This window comes from Acomys minous (assembly GCF_964271855.1).
Source record: "Acomys minous genome assembly, chromosome: 6".
NCBI classification, from domain to species: domain Eukaryota; kingdom Metazoa; phylum Chordata; class Mammalia; order Rodentia; family Muridae; genus Acomys; species Acomys minous.
In genome coordinates this window covers 20,606,171-20,619,453 of record NC_140487.1, presented here as the reverse complement: position 1 = coordinate 20,619,453, position 13,283 = coordinate 20,606,171, and the positions used below count along the sequence as shown (strand labels likewise).

The window sequence follows — 13,283 nt, the reverse complement described above, 5'->3', positions numbered from 1 at the left end:
AAGGGAGACGTGCCCTCCAGTCTCCCGGTGATCCCAACTTGCTCAAGACTTGAGCACGAGTTAACCATGTCTGACCTCCATTAGCCCTTCCCATCCTCTGTACGTTAGAACTTTGGGCGAGAGTTAGAAAGTCAGTGCACGAGGGACCAGGTAATTGTTCCTACCCCATGTCTGATCTAAAGACCACAGAGCCTGTTTTGGAATGAGCTAGCCCTCAGCCAGGGAAGAGCTATGCATGTTTCCAATTTGACAAAAGCTAGCAACAATGTTAGCTAACACACGGGGACCAATAATGACTTGTGATGAATTCAGCACATTGTTGTAAACATTTTGTATTTGCTAACTCGATGCCTTCAAGGGGTCTATGGAGGATGTATTGTCCCTGATCTGCAAGCAGAGGAAACTGTGGCATCTAGTCACGTCTGAGCTCCTGCAGTGGTGGGATTAGGACCCGACCTCACATAATTTGATTCAAGAATTTATTCACATAATATCATACGACACAGTCTCTTTTCTGAACAATACTAATTAATAATCTGTAATGGGCTGGCAGGGAGCAGATGCTAATGATGTTGGTATGACCAAGACATGGTACCTATTCAAGTAGCTTGGAGTCTATTGGGAAAGGAAAGCACGCAGAGAGGTCCTTTTAATATGCACAGTACATGATGAAGTAGAGGGATGCAGGAGGTGCGAGCATCAGATTAATGATGTCATTAATTTGGTAGTCAAAATGCATTTCATAATTAAAGCAAGCCAGATGACATTGCAATTCTAAAACCTTAAAGAAGCTGAGAAAGTTGAAGACTAGTCCATTTAATTGGAAGGTGGTCACCCTTCATAATATAGTTTCATCTATATGTGTATATGCAGCGTGAAGACAACTTAGGGGGAAAGTTCTAAAGATGGGAGGGCAGTCAAAAGTGAGAAGAGGTGGAGGATGTGCTCCTGTTGGTCCTGGTCCAGCGTCGAAAAGTAGAGGGAAGCGAATCGTAAGTTTGAGGCTGGCCTGGGCTATTTATTAAGTCCTTGTCTCACAAAATTCAAGTTAAACAAACAAACAAACAACGAAACAAACAAAAAACAAAAAAAGGAAAAGAAAAAGTGGAATAATAAGAATCGTTTAAGAGGAGTTAGTTCAATGAGGAGAAACCACAGGTAAAAATCCAAAGAGCGTTCAGTTCTTCAGTTACCACAGGCCCAGAGCAAACGGGACTGAACTGGGCAGGGACTTTACGCTTGCTTGTCCGTGTCTTAACTGAGGATTAATTTTCTTCCCTTAAACTTATGTGCTAAAGCCGAGGGCACCCCAGAATAACATTTTCATGGTCAGGAGCAACTGGCTCCTTGGTGATTGCGTGCTACCTCCCCACTGAAGTCTGCCTCAGGACCCCAAGAGCAGGAAAAGCCCCAGCTGCCTCTTCCGCTGTGTCTCACACAGTCAAAGCGAGAGATGCAAGAAGGAGGAGAATCTGGCTTTCACTCTCCAGAAATAAGAGCGAAGATAAGTGGGGGGAAAAAAAAAGAGTCTGGTCCTAATTGTCATCTTCTATGATGGCTGAGCTCATGGCACTCTTTTGCTTGGGTAATTGTCTCTGAACACTTCCTCTGTCATTTATACAAAAAAAGGACCACCTACTTCTAATGGATGGGCCATGATAGCACATATACATCCTGCAAATTTCTCCTTTTTTCTGTAATTTCTCCTTTCTTGCGTTTAATTTTAATCTCTACTTTGTCATCTATAGTTCATCTTAGACTTAGATTTTTCTATTCATAACTGGAACAAAAAAAAAAATACAGAAAAAGGAACTTGAGATCAACTTTTGCTCCTCTAGTTCCATAAGGGTCTGATTCAGTGAACAACTAGCTTCCCTAGGCCTCGATTTTCCTCATCTGTGAAATGGGTATTCTTGGCTTAGACCCTTTGGCATCAGTATGTGAGCACAGTCCTTCATGAGGAGGAAGTTATGCCTGTTCATAGTGTCCAACACACATACTAGGAGGATGGGACCACACATTTCTTACACTTTTTCCTAGGGTACCTTCAGTGCCTGCAGGCTGGCCCTGCATTTCTTAGCCTCGCTGTCATTTTGCTTCTGAACTCATTTCTCCTGTTGCCTGTTTCTCTCCCTCCTTATATCCCACTTCCATCTGACCAGGATCTCCTTATGATTTACAGGGGAACTCCAAAAGTCAAGCAAGCTGTCTGCTTAGCACAACTCACTTTAGAAAGCGTTAATTTGCTGGGCTAGGGAGCAGTGAAGAGCATTTGATGCTCTTGTAGAGGACTCAGGCTCAGTTCCCAGCATCTATGTTGGGTGCATATAGTGAGAGTGGGTGTGGCATGCCCACCACTCTGGGGAGAGTGCTCAGCCAGTTTCCCTCTTGTCCTTTGTGTTTCAGGAGCAGGGTAAGAGTTTCTAGCACTAAGCCTGCTCAGGGCTCCAATAGTCTTTAACATAAGCACACCTGTCTTGTGTCCCAAGGCACAGCAGTGTTTTCCTACTTGGTTTTGTTTGTTCCTTTAACTACCTGTGGTTTGGCTGATTGCTAAGGAGATTTATAGCACAGACTTGGCTACTGGTGCCTGGCTGCCACTGTCAACAGTATTGGTGCTGCCTCTCAGAAGTGTGTGAGAGTGGGAAAGCAGGAGAAAAACTTCAGTTTGCCATGCAGATGCTTCAAAGTGATTGGGAGCAGCTGCTCCCCAGGCCGACTTTGCTAAGAGAACCTCTTCCTTACAACAGGCAAATGACTGACTCATTTATCCAGAAGATAAAGTGATTTGCACTCTCCTGGATGGGGAATTCAGTTTCCTTATTTGCAAGGGCCAAGGTCAGAGCTGCGGACCCTGTCTTCACAATGCAGAGCGGATGGGGAGGCGCTGCACTTCACAGAGATCCAATGTATAAATTACACAAAGCAAGATGGTGTCGAGGAGAAAGATAGGGTCCACAATTGCTTTCCAGGGTACTGAAGGACATTTGATTTTTTTTCTTCCTCTGCTAGCATAATTCAGAAGGAAGCGACACCCTGGGGAGACAAAATCGAGATTTCTTGTAGGGCAAGAAAGGCATTTTTTTCTAGGTACGGGAATGATAATGTGAGAATTTGAGGGAGGCCAGAGGTATTTCTGCCGTTGAACAATGCAGTGGGTGAAGCCCATTGCTCAAGCAGTTCCCTTGATAATAAGTGTGTGTGTGTGTGTGTGTGTGTGTGTGTGTGTGTGTGTGTGTGTGTGTGTGTACAAAAATATAGCACTATGTAAGGTTCCAGGTAGTTTTTGGAAAAAGCTGGGGGGATGTCTTTAATCCATCTCTCTCTCTCTCTCTCTCTCTCTCTCTCTCCCTCCCTCTCTCTCTCTCTCTCTCTCTCTCTCTCTCCCTCTCTCTCTCTCTCTCTCTCCCTCCCTCCCCCTCTCTCTTCCTCTCTGTGTTTCAGGGTATGCATACATGTGTGTATGTGTGCTTGGAGGTGAAGGCTATCATCAATCACTTTCCACTGCCATTTAGGGACAGGCTCTGTCTCTGCTCCTGGAGCTTACTGGTTAGTTAAGCTGACTGGACCACATGCTCCTGGCATGCAGTTCCCTGATCTTTGCAGAGATTCTTGTAGATGGAACTCAGGTTCTCTGCTTGCCCAACAAGTACTCAATCCATTGAGTCATCTGCCTAGGCCCTTGAATCTGTGCCATGCTTTAGGGGTCAGATGATGAAGAGTAATATCTGATCTGGTTCCCAGTGATCACTGTTTTAGTATAAGACTTCATCTCTGTCTAGTCATCATTCTGTGATGGAAGAAAACAGTCACTGAAGAGTGACAGACTGTGAAGCTTCCTGGTGTCCTCTGCTTCTCAGATCATCAGAGGCTAAGCAGAGGCAGTGGCTTCTCCTTTGGGTCCACAATGGCCCCCTGGTATGTGTTAGTCTAAGTGCCTGCCAATTGGTGTAAAGTGATGCTTTAGAGTTTCTCTCTCTCTCTCTCTCTCTCTCTCTCTCTCTCTCTCTCTCTCTCTCTGTATCTATCTATTATCTATCTATCTATCTATCTATCTATCTATCATCTATTTATATACCTACGTATCATTTATCTATAATCTATCTATGTATATATGTATCTATTCATTTATCTACTAATCTATCATCTATCTATGTATCTATTTATTATTTATCTACTAATCTGTTTATTATCTATCTATCTATCTATCTATCTATCTATCTATCTATCTATCTCTGTACCCATCAATCATCATCTATCTATCTAGTTACTGCCTGGGTGAAATAGTTACTGAGGCCTTAGAAAATGAGTCCAGTTGTAAGTGTTCTGTCCACAGAGAGTGTATGGTGTTTTGAATAAAAATGGCCCATACACTGTTGTGTTTGAATGCTTGGCCCATAGGGAGTGGCACTATTAGGAGGTGTGGCCTCATTGGAGGAAGTGTGTCACTGTGGAGTTGGGCTTAAAGGTCTCATATGATCAAGCTAGGCTTAGTGGGTCAGGTCTCTTCTGCTACTCTCCTATCAAGATGCAGACTGCTCCTTCTCTAGTGCCATGTCTGCAGGCACAGTGCCCCAATCATAATGGGCTAAGCCTTTGACACTGTAGCCAGCCCCAATTACATGCTTTTCTTTATAAGAGTTGCTGTGGTCATGGTGTCTCTTTAGAGCAATAGAAACCCTAAGATAGAATGTCAGCAAAACTAATGCCAGCAGTGGCGGCATTAGGCCTGTGGCGTCTGAAGATGGCAGAAGGTCAGGATTTGGAAGCACCCAATTTTCACCCTAATGAATGCTGAGAGGTCATCATTTTGTTATACACAGGAAGACGTCACATGCAAAATAGCATCAGATGTATAATGTTTGGCTTCAAACCATTTATAACTATACTCCTGTATGCACATCTTTGCTTGAGCCTTTTCTGAAGAGGATCTATGAATAGGATAAATAACAAGTAAACTTTAGTATAAGCCCCTTTCAAGCAATATTTGGGAACTATATGAAAAGTCTATATGAAAATTCATCCTTAACCATGACACCATATTATGAAGATTGGCAACTCCAGTAAGTCAGCAATATGTAGTATGAGAAGAATAATTTATAATGAAACTTCATCTGCCTCCATTCCCGCTTTCTCAGCCTTCACAAGGAGGTGGGTGAGGAAGACCCAGAGATAAATGAGCTGGGTTGCTATGTGGACCCCTCCCATTTTAGTATAGCCAGCTCATCTCCCATGAAGAGGCTGTCTAGCTTGAGACTTAATAAAGATCTATTTGCTCAGTGTTGGGACATAATTGCCCGACCTAACAGCCATAACCCTAGTGAAAGTTATTTTTTCAAGTTTCAGAATCTCTAACTTGGTGGTGGTGCAGGCACGCCTTTAATCCCAGCACTCGGGATGCAGAGGTGGATCTCTGTGAGTTCGAGGCCAGCCTGGTCTACAGAGCAAGCTCTGAGACAGCCAGGGCTATGCAGAGAAACCGTGCCTTGAAAAACAAACAAGAATCTTTGACTCTTGAGAAGTCCCCTTAGCACCAGGTGACTGGTGACTGGCTCTGGCTGCTCGCTTACCCCACTGGAGGCCAGTAGGCCAGGGTATGCTCTTTGCTTTTATAGAGCCAGCTGAGAAACTTTGTGAGAGTAGCTAGAATGTTTCCATAAGTGGATCCTATTACTAAATATGCATTTAGGTCAGTGCTCGTTGGCATCTAGCCAATGAACAGACTAGCTCTCATCCTTCCTTCCTTGATTTGGAGTTTAATATATTCATTTAATACGTAGTAGCTTGCAACGTTGCTTCTTAAATACTGAAAGCTGAGAGCAGCTTCGTGCCAAATCAGCTCACAGTAGCCCACAGGACCAGAGTGTGACATCATCAACAACGTTGAGTACTGATTAAATGCAGTCTTCATAAAATACCAAGTCATGTAAGCTCAGGACAGATAAAGTACACTAAAACCAGAGCAGACATTTAAATTTCATTACTTGTTAATTTTTTCTCTTTATTTTTTACTCATTTGTTGTATCGTGTATGCGTGTGTGTGTGTGTGTGTGTGTGTGTGCGTGTGTGTGTGTATGTGTGTGTGTGTGTGTGTGTATGTGTGTGGTGTAGACTGTATAATACTAAGCAGACATCGATTTACTGCCTCATTGGTATCTAGATGTAGGAAAAATGTTTTCTTGATATAGCCATAGCATGTGCTGACTTCTGTGGTATAGACACTCCAGCCGGGGCTTGTTCAGGCTATACAGGGACAATAGGGAAGATATAATAGATGTGGCTACCTTCTAGCCTGCCTCTCCTTTCTGTACTATTACATGTGGCCCTACTCCGTCTGACAGTGTCTCCTTGTCCCTTAACTCACTGAAGCGAGGCTTTGAAGGAGAGATAAACATGTTGTTTGTTTAGATCACAAATGTGGGATGAGAAAAAGACTTGTGAGAGAACAGGTGATGTTTATCCCCTTAGAAGTTGAACCACCCACCGTGTGGGGGAGATTGGTTGTTAACCAGCTGAAAAATATCCTTGAACAAATTCTGAGAGGAGGTATAAATGTGAGCCAAAAACAAGAGGCGGGGTCTTTGGAGACTTGGGATAGTTTTGGCTGTTCATCACTCCACTTTGAGATGCTCCTAGAGGGAACTGCTCAAGGGAAGGCTTCGGGGCTCTGGGCTTCTGCTGAGGTTCTGGGTTCTGGTTACTCTAGGTTCCAGCAGAAGAAATCCTGCTGATTCCGCTGGGAGAATCGCTCCTCGGAACTTATATCCTTATGGTTTCATTATTGTATTCTTTAATCCTCTTTTCCTATTGTTTTGGTTAGTTTGGTTATAAGTGAGGTACTCTCAGTTAATAAGTTCATAATAAAGTATATTTGTTAAGAAAATTGAGCCTACAAGGCTTCATTGCAAGCTATTTAGCAGAGAACTCTCATGCCCATTGTCTCACGTTTTCGTGAGGCAAATTCTGGTAAAATACCACCTCAGCCCCTAGCGGATGAGTTTGCTACTCCACTCAGCTGACTAAGAGCTAGAGAGGGACTGGGTTAGCTTATGGAACTTTGGCCTTGGAGAATGTGTGAGTTCTTTGATCTTTAGGGTGGCAAGCTCTGGAAACAAGCTTGGCTCCTAGAGAAAGATCTGGAGTCAGAGGGCAGAGAATTCACTTCACAGTAGAATTTCAGAAGTTGCACGTGACCGGTAGTTGAACAGGATATGTAATGAGCTTCCCACAGTAACTATGGCTTTCTGACCTCTGACTGCTTGTTATTCTCATCTTATTTTTAACGTGATCTTTATTTATAAGGAAATAGTACTTATGGGGCCTAAAATCTCTTTCTACTGTCCAGCACTGAGAGCTGACCTCTGCTTCTTCAAGAGATCTGTGCTGACTAGGCCCAGTCTATACAGCTCTGGCTTGGAATAATATACTTTTTATGTTTAACTTTTTTCAGTGTTATTTTTTAAGTTTTGCTTTTGGCATATTTGTGGGACAGGGTACACTCTGGGTCCCAGGTTGGCTTTGCCATGTAAGCTTAGTGCTCCAGATAGTATAACAGGTATGGGAATTCTTCCTAGAGGTGTGGTCAGGGTGTACTGCCTGAGTGGGTCTCGGACCAGAGTCCCTGTGATCCCAAAGCATAGTGAACAGGGGGGACTCCAGGTGCATGAAGCCACACCTAACTGTGCCTAGGGATTCTTGATGTCTGTGAGAATTGTGAATCATGTGCACACACCAAAGTGACAAAGCTCTCTGTTTTCTCTGCAGGTGATCCAGGCTTGCCACTCTTGCCCCAAAGCGATTGAGGTTGTAGTCAATGCCTATGAGCACATCAGATGGAACATAAAGTGGAGAAGAGCTATTCCTGATGATGACTTGGAGGTAAATAATTCGTTTGCTGTGGTTTTCCCTAGTGTGGGCCTCCAGACCTCCATATAAGTACTCAGCCTTCTCATTTAAAACATCAGGTTTGAGGATACTTTCAAAGCCTTTTCAAATATAATGAAACAAAGGACTATACAATACAAATATGAGAGTGTAAAACTCTATGTATGTCTGTCAAATATGTGATACTAGGGAATCTCTTGAGGGATTTCTGTGATAGAAGTCTGAGTAAATACATGAAGGTGACAGCTTTATTTTCCTTCCATTTAAATGCATTAAGTGGTAATATCTGGGACTGCTCACTCAGCATTTATTTTTTTCAGAAAAGTGTAGTGTTCTATGTAGCTATTTCACTCTCTTTTTACTATCTCTGAATGCTTATGACTAAGCATATATCTCTATTTCTATCTATCTGTCTGTCTGTCTGTCTGTCTACCTTCTGCTATTTTAATGTCTTCAGTGAACCCCACCCAAAGCTCATAGTAGAGCCATGCGTGCCCTCACTTGCGAGCTTAAAGACTTTGCTCCACCTGCAAGCCAGCCCTACCCACAGAGCATCCTGTTCTTGACTTCAGAGTCAAGGCTGTGTCTAATATACGAGAGGTATCAGGCACCAGGTTCCCTGGGCTTCAGAGGCCACTGGTGTAGTTGTAGGATTAGACAACTACAACTAGATTATCCCGCTAATCATTAGCTCTTTCACCTTTTAAAGTTACTTGCCTGCTAGCCAGTGCAAGTACATCTTACCAGGTGCATAAAGAGCACGCTGCAGTACTGAGTTAAATTAAAATTGCCGTTTTAGGTTGAACTGGTCCAGGCAGTTCAGGCATGGTAGGTTGTATCATGTCCTGGATTGTGAACGTGCTTCCTGTCTTCTCTTCCCAGTCTTTTCATGCCCCACTTCCTGACCTCCCCACTTTCATTTTGTGCTCAAATTTGTTCACTATCGGTGACGCCACAGAGCTCTCCTTATATGTAAAGTAGGGATAAATGCATCATGGTGGATTTTATCTGTGCAAACTGTGGAGCCTCCCTCAAATTAACCTGTCTTGTCTTGCTTTCCAGAAACACTGGGATTTTTACCACTCTCTCTTCAAGGTGTGCTGCAACACTCCCAGGACCCTCATGCACTTGTCGAGGTGTGCCATTCGCAAAGCGTTACACGACAGATGCCACAAAGCGATCCCTCTGCTGTCCCTCCCGTTGCCATTGAAGAAGTACTTGCTTTTGGAGCCAGAGGGAATCATTTATTAAGTCTTAGGAGACAGCAGTTCCCAGTGCTAGATATGTTAGTGGGCTCGCTGGGTAGACACAGTTTGCGTACATAAAATGATACTTGGGTTGATTATAACACTTTGGGGATTTCAAAAACGCTTTGCAAACACCATGTCATTAATCTTAGAGTAGCGTGGTGAGGGGAAATAAGCAAGTAAAGTTAAAAGAGTTTTGAAAGTGCATTTAGAAGGCAGACACTGACACAGCAGTAGTAGCTCATATAGTGACATCTTTTATTAGTTACCTGAGGTATATTTTGTAAAACTTTCACATATGATTTCATCTGAAAAGGGACCCACATTTCTTACAACCAATCTCATTTCTCCACATTATCAGTAATAAGTTTACATGACTGTTTAGCTCGCAAGGTAGCAGGTTTTGTGAGCGGCCTCTTAAGCTTGGTGTTCCCCCCCCCCCCCCAGTGACTATTGAGCAGACTTCCCTTACTAGCTTTAGAAGTTCCTCCTCCCCAAACCAACGTCATCCATTCATTTTGGTGATCCATGTGCAGGAGTGCAGTGGGAACAAGATCTTTGAGTGGTCAAGATAGAAATGAGAAGGAGAGAGCAGTTCACTTAGGAGTCCAGGATTAGACATTTCAACACGCTCACTGAGCCAGACACTGGAGACCACAGTTGAGGTCAGTGAGGATGGCTGTCCGCCAGAGGATCCAGACATACAAGCAGACGACTGCCATATGAAGCAATGGGGCGAGAGTACAGGAGCAGACTCATGTTTAGTGCTTACCTCTCTGAAGTATGCTTCTGACTGGAAGCGTGTGATTTTTTTTTTTTTTTAACCATAAAGACAAATCATGCAGAATTCTGTAGAGGGACCTGCTACTAGGAGCGTAAGTGTCTTTGAGTTTCTTCAAACAATCCAGATCATGTTATGTTTTGTCATAGATCCGAGAAAAATAGGCTACACTCTATGAGAAGGAAGGAAGGAAGTTTAGGGATGTGGGCAAAACAGTTGTAAAGGGAAGAACTTAGTTGATTTGCTTGGTCTTCTCATGGGACACATTGATAGTTTAGAGCATTTTAGCTGATAGGTAAGGAGCCTGCGTTTTATCAGTGGCTCCCTTCAGACTCAATGAGAGACTTGGAAGTCATGAAAACCTGGGAAGCATTGAATGAAGTATGTTATAAGACTTATTTAGTGTCTGTTAGTGGAATCATGCTGGAAGGCCTCCTGGAGAACTTTGCTTTGCTAATTTGGCTCTCACTAATCATTGGTGGCTAGCTAGTCACCTCTGGGCACAGTGTTTGTGGTAGTTAAAGTAGCAGTGAAGTGTAGACAGTGTACCTGTTGCAGTCAGCAGACTTCTTCAGTGTGTGTGTGTGGCCTTGCTTCTTGTTTGCTGTTGGACACTTCCCTGTTCTGTTGTCTAGAGATGATGTCAAATATTCCAGTAGTTCCCCCATTTAGCTGTGTTTTCAAATTGAGACACCCCCCCCCCGACTCCCAGTGTTGTTTAGGTGAACGTGATCGTGTTTTTGAAGTATCTAGCTCAACTAACTTCAGAAAAAGCAGATTCTGTGTTAAAAAACAACATCTCTATCATGGGACAGCATGTTGAATTTGTACAGATTACACATACAAAATAGTTTGCGTAGCTGAACATTATTTAGAACGTAGAATATTCAAAGGGTTGGGAGCTTCTCTCCTTCATCAGGAACATTCTGGCAGAAAAGTCTGTGATAGGTTATCTTATAACAGGTTAAGAGGGACTGAGAACCAGCAGAAATGGCGTTCCTCACATAGGGAGATAGGAACGCTCGTCACTGTGTTGGTGGGTTGCAATGCTTGCCTCTGTCTCGCAGAGAACACATGGCTACTTGCTTTGCATCACTTGCATGTGGACTTAACATGATTACTTCTGTACTTTAACCTTTAATAAAGCTCAAATAGAGATCGTCAATAAAGCTGTGGTGTTCCCACTCATCGTCGTCGTGAGTTACTTATCAACAAGACTCGTCTTCCTCACACAATATTGACTCTTCCATAGAGACACAGACAAAAAAAAAAAAAAAAAAAAACTTGTTTCACTGCTTTCTCCAGCATTAAGGAAGAGTGCTGGAATGAAGAATTGTGCCTGTCAGCAAACAATGCTGTCAGGAGAAAGTAAAGGCGAGAATGTGGCCGGAACAAAATAAAATGGAGGCCATTGCCGTTTTAGTAAGTGTACTTTAATGATAAGTAGAAAATTGAACTGAATGCTTCTGGTCCACTTCTTGCCATCTCTGGCGTCCTGGGCTTTTCATTTTCCTTCATTCTCACTATTTACTTAACCCTGGACAAAGCAACAGAGGAAATTGTACCCCCATAATGCCTTTGTGCTTTCTGCGAAAGCTTTCTGTAAACAGACAGCTAATGTTCCAAAGAAAAAACAGCCCTCTTCATAATGTTCCATGAGAGGTGGCAGCTTTGATGAGAGGAAGAGCCCTCCTCTCCAGCCTTCTGCCCTTCTCTGCATCCACACAGACCCGTGTTCTAGTTTTTAATAGCCCAATGTTACATCCCCACTTGTCCTTCCATTTGGAGCCCAGTAGGTTCTGATAACAATACAGTAGTAAGAAGAAGATGGGGGTGGGGAGGGTGTATAAGAAAATCAACAAACCACTTGCAATGCACTGCATTGTCGATCTTGGTTCCTTGTCTGGTTGACTGTAACAAATTCGCAAATTCAAACATTTTTCAAAACTTTTAAAGATGGTCATAACCATTCATTAGTTCTGTTTGAAACACAAGCATCACACAAGCATCATAGCTATGACCCAAGAAAGACTCGACAGCTATTTCAATAGGATGCTAGGCAGATATATTGAAGTTTGGGCTCTGGCAGATGTATTGTTCATATACTGTTTTTCACCCTCATCTCACCAAAAATCTGTGGAAAGTAGTATTATATCTGCTCCTTGCCTTAATTTCCACATCTGCAACATGGGACTAAGCATGTTACTTACCTCACAAAAGTTTTACAGGATTACTTTGAGCATTAAATCAATACAAAACATGGCACACAGTAGGCATCTTATTATAGTCACGATCAATGATGCTACTATAGTCTCTGTGGTGTAGGAGTAGGTTTTTACCAGTGGGGTGATGTATCCTTTGAGTAAAACTATCACTGTAGCAGAAGTTTAGGAGATTCCTGTTCACTTGGGAAGCAAGTTTCTTTGGGGATGGGAGGAAGGCAGATCAGGTCTGGGAACTCCTTGGGCTCTCTGGCGTGAAGGATGGGAGAGGAAAAAGCATTGCTGTGGGATATTAGCAAACAGGCAAAAGGACACCATTCTGAAACAGTGCTCTTTTATGAATACGTCTACATGGGAGGCAATGGCTCCTTTTAGTATCTGGTTGGTCAACCAGCCACCTGAACATTTGCCATGTGGGCAGAGAGGCCGTCCCTCTGCTTCTGTCTTCAGTCAGGAAGGAATAGGAGGACCCGAGGAGAGTGGAGCGCCAGGAGATTCCTAAGTTCCAGGCTCTGCTCATCACAGGGTAGGAGCTGGGAGGGCTGAAGAAACCTGTCCCTGCATTCTTTATCTGGGAAGAATGCATTCAGCACCACTACATGTGTAGTAGGCTAAAGGTGGATGAAACAAAGTGTGGCTTTCCAGTCACTGTGGGACTCACTGTCAGTAGGTCAGCACTTTTAGTCTGTTTGCTTTTACTAAGAAACCAAGAATGAAAGGACACAGTGTCTGTTCTAATTAGGTACTATCTAACGCTATCTAACTCAGGTTTTTTTGGTTTTTTTTTTTGTTTGTTTTTTTTTTGGTCATAAAATGGTGGAATGTGTTGAGTTTTGGAAGCTGTATTCCAGGGCTACAATGCCTTAAGTGTGTAGTCACACCTGCCATGGTTGAGATGCAATCCACAACACAGCACAGGCTGATTTTCTCTTTTTCTCCCTGTCTTTTTACGCAACACAAAGTGTGTTAGGCGTGTTTAAAATTTGTTCTTCACTAATGAGTTTTCTCAAATAGAGGTATACCTCAATGATGTTGGAGAACAACTATGCAAATATATGCTAATTGAGCCCACAAAATAAAAACAGGAATGTTCTTTGTATTTTCAAAATTAAGTATGGCGCTGGATTACTTAGATTTTTGTGGTTGCCA

The 13,283-nt window shown here is 43.0% G+C and overlaps 1 protein-coding gene across 1 annotated transcript in view; it reads left to right on the top strand.

The window, feature by feature from the left end:
* Positions 1 to 9,952, top strand: part of ASB4 (ankyrin repeat and SOCS box containing 4) — a 41,056-nt gene extending 31,104 nt beyond the window's left edge. Inside the window, exons 4-5 of the mRNA XM_084784966.1 lie at positions 7,765 to 7,878; positions 8,947 to 9,952. Of these exons, the coding sequence (XP_084641092.1) occupies positions 7,765 to 7,878; positions 8,947 to 9,135 (303 nt within the window). The 3' untranslated portion in view covers positions 9,136 to 9,952. The remainder of the gene's footprint in view (positions 1 to 7,764; positions 7,879 to 8,946) is intronic.
* The last annotated feature ends 3,331 nt before the right edge of the window (positions 9,953 to 13,283 follow it).